This window comes from Narcine bancroftii, chromosome 3 (genome assembly GCF_036971445.1).
Source record: "Narcine bancroftii isolate sNarBan1 chromosome 3, sNarBan1.hap1, whole genome shotgun sequence".
Taxonomy (NCBI): domain Eukaryota; kingdom Metazoa; phylum Chordata; class Chondrichthyes; order Torpediniformes; family Narcinidae; genus Narcine; species Narcine bancroftii.
This window is the reverse complement of record NC_091471.1, coordinates 183,629,409-183,641,643: the sequence shown is the minus strand read 5'-3', so window position 1 is coordinate 183,641,643 and position 12,235 is coordinate 183,629,409. Positions and strand designations below refer to the sequence as shown.

General features: G+C 40.4%; 1 protein-coding gene across 17 annotated transcripts in view; it reads right to left on the bottom strand.

Moving 5' to 3' along the window:
• LOC138757918 (mitogen-activated protein kinase 10) overlaps positions 1–12,235 on the bottom strand; it is a 300,847-nt gene that overhangs the window by 89,516 nt on the left and 199,096 nt on the right. For all 17 annotated transcript variants that reach the window (XM_069926038.1, XM_069926051.1, XM_069926047.1 and 14 more), the window contains 2 exons: positions 9,320–9,378; positions 4,797–4,935 (listed from right to left, as the gene is read on the bottom strand). In XM_069926038.1, coding sequence (XP_069782139.1) covers positions 4,797–4,935; positions 9,320–9,378 — 198 coding nt within the window. The remainder of the gene's footprint in view (positions 1–4,796; positions 4,936–9,319; positions 9,379–12,235) is intronic.

Here is a 12,235-nt window from a genome sequence, read left to right as displayed (position 1 = left end):
CAACCAATTTTCCCTTGCAACCGCTGCATTCGTGTCTGCCTGTCCCGCATCGGACTGGTCAGCCACAAACGAGCCTGCAGCTGACGTGGACTTTTTACCCCCTCCATAAATCTTCGTCCGCGAAGCCAAGCCAAAGATTTATGTGGTCTCATCCAATGCAACTAGTCTAAATATTATTCCAAAATCTGTTCTCCTAATCTGTAGGCTTTTGGAACAGAGGATTCATTCAGAATTTACAATGAAATCTTTATGGAGGAAAGAAAGGGCTGTTTTATGGGACAAGATATTGTGACAATGTGGTGAAATTTGCAGTGGAACCCTTTGAGTTATGAATATGGCTAAATCTAACACGCAACCCCCTCCCCTCTTCCATCAACACTTCCTGCTGCCTCAGTAAAGTAACCACATACTAAAAGACTCATTCCACCCTGGTTACATTCTCTTTACCCCCCAGATCAGGAAGAGATTCATGAGTGGGAGGTCATGCTCAATCAGTATTGAGGACAGTTTCTTTCCCGCCCATTATCAGACTCCGGAATGAATCTCACAATAGTAAAATAATGTTGCCTTTGTTCTGTACTAGTTCCACCCCCCTCTCTCTCTCTGAACTCTGAACTTTGTACTGAACTATGTATGAGATGTCTCATTGGGCTATTCACAAACAAAATTTATCACTGCACCCTGGGGCATATAGCAATAAACATGAGCTTGTGCATTGTGTCTGCAGTCAACTTGCTCGTCACCACTTACAGCTTGTCTTAAAAATAGAACATTTTATGAAACCTGCATCTTTTATTTATTGAATTTACTTTCACAAAGGGATTTCAACATTCTCCACTTGGACAGCATTTATTGTCAATCCCTAATTGAGCAGCTTGCTCAGTTACTTCAGAGTACATTAAAAGTCAACACACAGGTTGGCTAGGAGATTAGGGAAGGTTCCTTCCCTGAGAGCATGAAAAAGTTATCAAGTCAAGTTAAGCCTATTATCATCTGATTGTACAAGTACAACCTGATGAAACAGCGTTCTCTGGTCCTCAGTGCAAAATACCTGGACACCCAACCAAACATAGCACACAATACAGACAAACAATACATATGAAGTACAAGTATTCATATGTACAGATAAATAAATAAATAAATATTGCTTCATCGATATGAGTCTCTCGGATGGTCATGTGGTCATTCAGCATTCTCAATGCCCGTAAGAAGAAGCTGTTCCTCAGCCTGGTGATGCTGTGTCCTGTGGATTGACCTCCAATCCATTTATCTTCAGCAACGGTACCACACTGTGATGCAGCTGGCCAGAACAATCTCAGTAGAGCTCCTGTAGAAGGTTGACATAATGGTGGCCAGAAACCTTGCCTACTTCATTCAGTCTTCTCAGGAAGTGCAGTGGCTGTTGCACTTTTCTGACAAATGAGAAGATTTTGTGTGTCCACAATAAGTTACTAGTCAAGTGATCTCCAAGGAACTTGGTGCTCTCCACACACTCTCCACTACAAAGGTATTGATGAGTGGTGGAGGATGTTTGTTCCTGGTCCTCATGAACTCAGCAATCATTTCCTTCATCTTGTCCACAGTGAGACTCAGGTAGTTACTCTCGTACCACATCATGAGTTTTCCCTCCTCTTCTCAGTAGTGTAACTCATTGTTGTTGATGTTGAGGCCAGCTACTGCTGTTTCATTTGCAAGTTTCATGACACTGCTGGAGTTGGATCTTGTAAAGCAGTCGTGGGTCAGTAGTGTGTACAGGAGCAGTCTGAGCACACAGCCCTAAGGTGTGCCAGTGTTCAGCGTGATCATGCTCGAAGTTCTGCTACCAACCGGTCAAACTGGTGTCTTTCCATTAGCAAGTCGAGAATCCAGTTACAGAGAGGTGTTTTGAGCCCCAGCAAGAGCAGCTTCACCACCAGCCTCTGGGGAATTATTATATTAAATGATGAGCTGAAGTCGATGAACAACAGGCTGGCATTGTTTTCCAGGTTAGTCAGGACAGAGTGAAGGGACAAGCCTACAGCATTGTCTGTGGAATAGGTGAAATGAAATGGAACCAGTATCTCTGGGAGGTGTGCTTGAAGTATTTCATAATGGTGTCAGTGTCATAGAGTGGTAGTCATTGAGGCATGTTATTGTTGCCCTCTTGGGTACCAGGATGATGGTGGATATCTTGAACCCTGTGGGGATGATGGACTGCCCCAGTGGTATTGAAGATGTCCGTGAATACCTCCATCAAATGGTCTGCACAGTCCTTCAGTACCCTGACCAGGTATATTTTTGGCATGATCTAGTGGTTACATGGGTAGAAGCTTCATCCCCACCCTCTCCCTTGTCCCCTATGCAGCTTAATTCCTTGCATTTAGATTATTGAAACATAGGTTCTATTATTTATTACTGAATATTATGTTTTCTCTATTTGCAGTCAGTTTGTTTAATTTCTTTCTTTGTTTATTTTCTCTCTTTTGTGTATGTATCATTTCCTTGAGTATAGTTTGCTCTGCTGATAAGTAGAATTTCTGCCTGACCTGAAGGAAAGAGAATCTCATGGTTTTATGTGATGTCATGTATATAATCTGACAATAAATTTTAATCTTGACCTTTGCAATTCTGGCCGTCCCTTTACACCAAGGATGTTTTGGAATGGGTTCAGAATAGATCTGCCAGGATGCAGCCTGGAATAGACAATGTGAGTGTCAAGGTGATGTTGGACAAACTCCCTCTCCTCTCTCACTTGGACAAAATTGGGTTGTTTTCTCTGGAGTGTTGGATGCTGAAGGGAAGCCTGGTAGAAAGAAGTTGATAGAATTAAAAGAGGCATAGATAGGGTAGACAGTCCAAATGATTTACCCTGGGTAAAAGTGTCAAATACTCGAGGGCATGCACTGAAGGTGGGAGGGGAAAATTTTAAAGATGATGTGTAAGGCAAGTTTTTTTTTTACATAGAGGGGTTGGGGTGTTTGGAACAGGCCACCAGAGGTAATGGTAGAAGCAGACACAATCTGGTGCTTAAGAGGTTATAAGTGGACGCTAGACTACGTTGGAAATGGAGGAGAATTGACCATGTGCAGGCAGGTGAGGGTTATAGTTTAACTTGGCATCATGTTCAGCACAGATGTTATGGGTTGACGATACTCTTCCTGTTCTATGGCCTAGATTCTATGTTGCACTTAGTGTAATTTAAATTCAAGTCTTTATGTCAATTAGCCAGGCTTCTGGATAATTGTCCAATAACTTAACCTCTCTGCTGCTGTAGCCACTTCATTTTCTTTCCTCTGAGATCTCACGGATCACTGGCAATTTAATGTCCCACCGGGCAATTCTATCAATAGTCAGCAAAGATGTTTTAATATTTATATGGATCCACGAAAATGTTCTCACTCCCTGCTGGACCATCCAACCCTTCATTCAGATAAGTGCTTGCCCTGACATTTTAAAGAACCTACTTCTGATTCAGCTCTGAGATGTACATGGGAACTTCCAGCTCCCTCAGCTCTACTCCCATCCACCCCCATCTGTCCCAACAATGAGCTTCTTATTTAAGTCACTCACTTTTATCTGATTAAGCCTGTCATTGAAAATAATTGTGGCCCGGTAGCTAATTTATTGATTGTGTGACCCAGAGGAACAGGACATGTGAATACCTGCACTCTATTTGATGCAATACAAGTTATGCAACACAAATTTAATATAATTGGGCATGGCATGGTGAACACAGGAGGCCGCACAATGTAATTTTATCACCATCAACCTGAGTTCAAATCCACCACTGTCTGTGGGGGTTTATTCCAGGTGCTTCAGTTTCTTTTTATGATCCAATGATGCACGGGGTGAAAATTGGAAGTAAATAGATCACTTGGGTCTATTTGGGCGCTGTGGCTCATGGACCAGAAGGGCCACAATTATGTGCTGTATCACATAATTAAAAGAAAATAAATAAATCAGTGCATACAAATGAAATTGTTTAGAGCATGGAACACATTCAATTATATTGAAATTATGATCGCAGTTTTAAATTAGTCTCTAGAATGACCTTAATTCACTTTATTAAGGCCATGCAAAATAAAATCTGATCTCTCTCTCTCTATGTATCTATATATATGTACAGATCTATATATATAGCTATGAAATTTACTGGAAAATCAATCACATTAAATCTTAAAGGATTTTTTTGTTGGCCATCTACAATGCTAGCAAATGGTAGAAATGTTCAACAAGTCAGCCTGTATCTGTAGAAGGAGAAACTGAGTTGATGTTTCAGGTCAGAGAATCTTTACTAGAACTGTTCTGATGAAGAGCACTTCAGAACTATATACGGCCATGTAATAAAATAGAAATGTAATATTACACAAACCTACCTTCAATATGCCATAAGGCAAAGAAAGATTTGCCATCAGCATTGCCTGGTGTCCCTTACAGTTAGAGAAAGAGAAGGAAACGAGAGTCACTCAGTGTTCCTGGATTGACCTCCAGCATTCCTGAGCCCAGAATAAAGCCTCTGACATGATGAGGGACCTTTCAGCACCCAGGGACCTTCAGGAGCTCTTCTTGCCCTTAGCACCCTCTCAAATGCTGGTTCACCTTGTACAATTAAACTCCTCTACAGATCCAACCCAAGATGCCACAACGTTGTGGCATATTCGGTTTTTGATTCAGATTTCCAGCATCTTCAAGATTTTTTTGTTTTCATTTATAACTGACCAAATATTTTACACATATCAAGTACTAAAGCAGACGTCCTATGATATCAAACCCTCTGCATGAATCAAACTGCTTGTTTTTTTTTCCTGAATACCCACCCTGTGTATAATGCCAGCAGAATGGAGATGTTTGATACCACATAGCATCTGGTACAATAGGTAGGACATCCGCTCATGATCCAGCTCCATTTGAATGACCTGGCAGAGGTTGGCATCCATCAATTCCATAACCAAATACCTAGTACAAAAAAGAGCAGCTGCATTGATAAATTCACAGGCAACAACTTCATTTTAGGCAGTCTTTGATTGAAGTAGAACTTAACACACATGGCATCTGCATTCAAGAATTTTTTAAATAAATGTTATCCTTAATTTTCTTCCTTTTGGAGATGTTTGTGAATTGAATTTATTCCGCAGCTGGGCAAATTAATCAATGGTGCCTAGCAACAGAATACAATGCAGCAAAGCTAGTTATCTTATATTCCCACCAAAGTGTCCTTCCTCAAGACCAAATGTTACATGTAACAGCAACATTCAGCACAGGCAAGGGTCAGTAATTTACGCAACTGAGGAAATGGTCAGTAAGTTTTGTATTTGAAAGTGCACTTTGGTACCCTGAGGCTGCAGGAAAGCTTCAGACATAGGGTCTGATCTGAGTCCAGAGAGAACCTATGGGAGATGTACAGGGAGAGGAGGTTTCATACAGTTTTGTTGAGAACTCCACATTACGTAATACTAAAGCAATATCAAACCAGATTTCACAGGTGCTCAGGGAGTCCTAAGGATCTCTCAGTCAATTAAAAAACCCATTTTCACTCAAGATACAGATGTTTCCATTCGCATTTACATCATCCACTCTCCAAGATGTGTGTTAGAATTTCTGACATGTGGCAGAGATGCATGATTTGAACTGTTGTTCTACAGTGATAATGCAGTTATTCTATTGGTTTTCCAATGAGTGATGAGTCTGTCATAAGACAAGCTATGTACGACATGCGTACATGAAGATTAATGTGCAGCACAGTACTTTATTCTGGAGTATTTCTAGTCTGCAGAAGGCTGTTGCAGTCTCCAATTACATTATTCCAATCTGATGAACTGTCAGTCAGGTGCAGCTGTTGCAGAAACAACAATGAAAAGGCTGCCACATAGAAAATTAAACAGGCAGAGGGAGGCAACTGGTGCCCCTACTCTCCCACCGCCAGGCTCACCACTATAGAAAACAAATTTGAAGAATCGAGAGATTTTAGACTGCTTGCATCTACAATATTGTGCTTCTGGATTCATGGGATCTTGTTTTTGGGTTGCCTGCTAACAATCACTAATCAAGAGCAGTCTGCGTTCAACTTCTTACAGGGATAAGGGGCGTATAGCCACATGAGATAGTTACGCAACCCCGGAATAATCACTAATCAGATATAGTTACCTTCTTTCAGCGTGTAACATTCAACCCAATGATGCTCACTTCTATTTGGGGCACCTACTGTAGTTCTTTGAGTCTTTAATTTCTTCACTGTGCTCTAACCAGTCAGCAATTCCTGAGTATTTAAACTAAAAGCAAATGTATTTTCTGTGTAGTAAAACACAAAAGTTTGCAGACCCAGTGATTGAAGTAAAAAAGATAAAGCTGGAGAAATTCAGCAGGTCCAACGGTTTACTTTATACGCAATGTTTTGGGCTTGAGCCCTTCATGAGCAAAATGGAGGAAGGCACCTGAATAAAATGGTGGGGGAGAGAGGGACGGGGTAGGCCCACAGGCAAGAGGTAATAGGTGGATATGAGAGGGAGGGCACAACAGAGAAAAGGGGCAGGTGGAGAGCTGGAGGAAAGGAGCCATGATTTTTTGTGCGTCTTCTCAAATTAAAAAAAAAATCAGCCCTTGGTGTGTGTTCATGTGAACTATAAGATTATGACTGAAGAAGCATGAATTTCCACTCTCATTTCCTGTTTATTGCAGAATTTTATGTCCAAACGGATATTCTAAAATCCTTTGCAGCTTTTGATAAAAGTTTCCACCAGAGATACAGCCTTGTCGAAAACACTGGCTATGATCAAATCCATCGCAATATGACATCTGACTGTTAACGGCGCTTATCTCCAGGATTTAGCAAGTCTCTCAAAATGAGGTTGGCTCAACAGGAATAGCAAGGGATAAAAGTCTTTTGGTGAGAATTTCTTTCTAATTTACAAACAAAAAGCACACAACAAGCCTATATATTTTAAAGGCACTTCCATTCATTGATTATTGATTTATTCACAGGTGATAGATTAGAATATCCCATTACATTCTGATTACATTTCAGTCATTAAGCATATTTCCAATTAAATTTAAAAGACACTGCACCCATTTAATGGTATTAAGCATTTTTGAGATGATTAACATTGAGAGATCTTTGGGCTGGTCAGAACTTTGCAGCAAAAAGAATGGGGAATGCAGGAGCATCCATCACAAGATGCAAGAGATTGATGGGCCTGGGAGTTCAGTCAACATGTGAAGTACCCACTGACTGTCCCCGGCATTGCTCTCCACTTCTTCGGCTGGCCAGGTGCTCCCTGACCATCACCATCCCTTTTCCTCAGGACTCAACGCAGCCCAACCAACACCAGTCCTCAGATCTGCCTCTGAACATCCTGCTAGCTCACTCGCCATATCTCTTCCCTCTTCTCCATGCCTCTGTCTTTCTTCCTCCAGTTCTTCAGCCCCTTCCCTCTACATTCACGGAGCCATCTCCATCCCCTTGCTTGCTGGTGTGCCCTTCCACCTTTATCCTTCTATTACCCTGTGCCTGTGGGACTGTGCTCCTCCTCCTGCCCCCATGCCTTCCATTTTGTTCAAGAGCCCTCCACATATTGTCCATACCTTGATGAAGGGCTCAAACCCAAAACATTAGTTATGTATCTTTATCTTGGTGAAATGAAATATACTGTTTGACCTGCTGAGTTTCTCCAGTATTATATTTCTATTTTAACCACAGTGTTGGCAGATTTTTTGTGTTTTACTTCTGAACATTCTGATAAAGGTTGATTCTATACCCGGCCATTTGACAATGGAGGCAGTAGGGCCTAACCTTTAGAAGATCAGGGAACTGAAGGGAGCAGGAACATGTGGATGGTCAGACTTTGGGAGCCCCATAATAAATCACATTTATTGGGATGGCACCAACCAGGCTACAGGCAAACAATAGCTCCCTTTGTGTCCAAATTGACCTCATCCTTGCAAATTACTCCCGATCTGGGGCTGAGATCCCTTAGAACAGAAATATTTTTCCACCTTCTTGGCCGTATCTTTATCTCCCTCATCTTTTTGTAGTTTTTATTTCCTTCTAGGTTTATCACACTTAAAATCCTGCTCCTAAATTTACTTGAGAAAATGCAGCAGACACTGGAAATCTGAAAAAAATAACAGAGCATACTGGAAGCTCGCAAGTTGAAGCAACATTACATTTAAAATTTTTATTCACAATACAGTAGAAGACAATTCTGGCCATTTAAACCTCTACTGCTCAATTACACCTAAATTAACTCACAACCTTGTACATTCTTAAGGGTGGGAGGAAACCGGACCACATGGGGAAAACCCACGCAGACATGGAGAGAATGGACAAACTCCTTACAGACAGTGCAGGATTCGAACCTGGGTCGCTGACACTGTAATAGCGTCTGCAGAGTGTAAACATCAGAATGGGACATATCTTGGCAAATCAAACTCCCATATTGTATATAGTTGATCTCTTGCAAGAACCACTTTACCTCTAGGGCTTCAATAGTAAGGAGCAGTGTACAGCAACATGTTTTATTAATTGCTTCTGCAAGGAAGTTCTTCCATGAATTAAAGTTACTGAGGCGAATGTTTGCTCACAGTCTGTGGAGAAGCTCTCCTCGATTGAACACCCGTTGCCTAATGTACATGATAAGGTCAATGGAGAGAGGAAATAGCCTCTATGATGATGGGCCTTTGGGTCTGTCTGATCTCAATTAAATATTTAGAGAAAGAATGTCATTATTAAATCTTGGACAAGAAAACATAGACAAATCAAAATTTAAATGTGAAATGTAGTCCCTTAGTGGCTTCATAGGTAAAATGACCTTATCTTACAATATTATGTAGGAAACCCACTTAAGTATTCAGTGACAACAAACAATGATGAAACTATAAATGAAATACTTGTCATTCTGCAACATTTATATAGTAATAGTGGGTGTCAAGATTAAAGTAGCAGTTAGTGCAATGTTATTACAGTGCCAGGCACCCAGGTTCAAATCTGTCACTGTCTGTAAGGAGTTTGTACATGTCTGTGTGGGCTTTCCTCTGGTGCCCAGTTTCCTCCCATCACCCAAAACATCTGGTGTTGTAGGTTAATTTGAATGTAATTGGGCGGCACGGGGTTAAATGGCTGGAAATGACTTCTACCGTGCCATAAATAAAATTTTAAATTTCAGAAAAAAAATTTAGAAAATGACTGGCTACAACATTACAAGGATTACTAGGGCAAATTCCAAAATACAATGACATTGGAAAAAAAATATGGCAAGTAGTTGGAGGATTTCTAGCTGGCTGCTGTGTCTGGCATTTCTGGTAAAGATGTAAAATACCTGCAAGAAGAATATTTTGGTGTACTTACACATCCTGGAAGTCATCTAACGATTTTTGGGGTGTAAATACATTTAATAAACTGATGATCTGTGAAACAAAACACAGTTTACTGTTATAAATTGTCCTTTAATTTCATCAAAATGACAAATTATCATTATTCCAAAATCTACCATTTAAGTGAGCCCAGTGATTGTTGTTTTCAGTAGAAGTTCAAAAATCCAGAAGCCAGAAATTTGGACCTCCTGAGAATCTGGACTTTTCAAAAACTCTCTAACTTTTTAAATCTAGTGGGTTTTTGTGCATGTGCGTGGACGCTCAAGCACCACAGATGCACAGCGGCAACAAGCGATCCTATTCTTTCCATTTCCATATATAGCACACATATTTATAAACCCAGAATAATGGATCCTAAAGTAGATAAATATCATAGTGTGAAGGGAAAGAAGAACACATTGAAATTGAGTGACAAACTTGAAATAATTCAGAAACGGGAACAGGGTGTGAGCAATAGTGTTCTAATAATTTCAAGTATTACATGCTTTTTTCTGTAGTGAAAAAAATTTCTTTACATTTTTGTCGTGTTAACTTTATTTTTCTTTAAAGCTGCATGTTTTGATAAATGAAGCATGCTGTATTTGCTAATGAATAAACTATTAAAATTTACCTGTTTGCCTCTTCACTCCTCCTTAAATTTGAATTTTAAAAGTACTGCCCAAGAATCCAGAAAATCCGAACAGATCTAATCCCCAAGCAGTCTGGATTTTTGTATTTCTACTGTCTATATTATCGTATGTATGTTTGTATTTTCCTGTCCAGCGACTCGGTTTAAAAGCTGATCTCTATTGCTACCTGTGGAGTTGGCATTGTGTAGATTTCCTCCAAACCCTTCTATTTCCTCCCACTTCTCAAAGACATTCAGGAGAGAACATTTATTGGCTTTTGTAAAGTGCTCTCAGGATGCAGGTAAGAGATAGAAGATTAGATGGGGGAATTAAGGGGAACGTGGAGTGAAATTTTCTTGAAAGTGGTGTCACAGGTAGATGGGGTGGTAAAGAGACAAATCAAAGTATTGCATGCAGCAGTTGGGATGTTATGTGAAGTTGTGTAAGATAATGGTGAGGCCAAATTTGGAATATTGTGAGCAGTTATGGTCATCCAACTACAGGAAAGTTATCAAGCATTGAAACATTTTAAATGTTGAAAGATGTTGACAGAGTAGAAAGATTGTTTTCCATGGTGGGAGAATTTAGGCCAGGGATGGGCAAGCTTTCTTTAAAAGTTGCATTCCACCTTAAGTATTCCCTATGGCATAAGTGCTCTGCGATTGGTGAGGGATTGCTTAAGGTGGTATATGAGTGGGAAAGGAAGGTTGAGAACCACTGCTCTAGACCCAACTGTTACTGAAATATTTTGCTTGAGAAAAATTGCCATTAGCCCATTTCCTTTGGAGGCATGAAACCGTGCGTCCAAATTTAACAAGTCAATTAGGTATGATTAAAACAGTGGTTTTCAAACTTTTTCTTTTCACTCACAGATTTTTTTCTCTGGACCATCAAAGAATGAAGGGAGATTTGATGGAGCTATACAAAATTATGAGGTGTATAGATGCGGTTTTTTTCACTGACATTGGGTGAGACAAGAACAGGAGGACATGGGCAAAGTAAGAAACGTTTAAGAGAAACATTAGGGGAAATGTTTTCATTCAGAGGGTGATCAGAATGTGGAATGAGCTGCCAGCTGATGTTATGGATGTAGGTTTAATTTACAACATTCATTCAGGTGCCTTGCCATTTGGTGTGAGCCATCATGTCTCTACATCCATCATGATCTCTGACCCTCTGAATTGTAGTTGTTGCCTCCCCTGTTCTCCTTTGGTGAAGGCTCTATCTTTGAGCTGAGACAGTAGTCAATATACATGGGAAAAATACTGAAGTGGTTTCCCACTGCCTTCTTCAGTTGCAGTGTCAAGTAACCCTGTCCATTGATCCACAGATACATCTGCCCTGCGTTTTTAGTTTTACAACCATAATTCTAATTTTTAGAATCTACTTGTAAAAACCATCTACCATCTGCAATCCATGTCTTCATGTGACCCTGATTGGGAGGATAAACAAATCATCCTTGCCCAAGGATGACTTGTAGGCTATCGGACGGAAAGAATGCCTTACACCTCCTTTTGCTGAGCAATTGCGCAGCACTGATACCGACAACATTGAAGACTCATTTGCATGGGTACATGGGTGGGAGGCATATGAAGGGCTCTAGTCCAAGTAATGGGACTAGACATAAAAATACTTCAGTAGACTAGATGGGCTGAAGGGCCAGTTTCTGTACTGCTGTGTTCGATGGTTCTAAAATATTAAAGCCAGACTTAGCAGGAGATCCAGTATAGACGATAGGCTGAAATGCTTTCTGCTATGTCAGAAAGAAATATGAAAATATAAGCATATAACCATATAACAATAACAGCACGGAAATAGGCCATCTCGGTCCTTCTAGTCTGCATCGAACCAAGTACTCTCCTCTAGTCCTACCTACCTGCACCTTGCCCATAACCCTCCATTCCCCTCCCATCCATATAACTATCCTATTTTTCCATAAATGAAGACCTATTATTTTTTAATTTCAATTTAGTTTTTAAATTTAGACATACATCACTTTAACAGGCTTTTTCGGCCCACGAGCCCATACTGCATACTTACACCCAATTGACCTACACTCCGTACATTTTGAACAGTGGGAAGAAACTGAATCCCCTGGGGAAAACCCACACAGACATGTTGAAAACATACAAACTCCTACAGTGCAGGATTCGAACCCAAGTTACTGGCCCTCTAACAGCATTGGGCTAATTGTGTAATAAAATCAAATAGAGCCAATTGAATGAAAGTACATATTTTCTTTTGAAGCATCTCATTACCCCATTGTACACTATGGTCAGAGA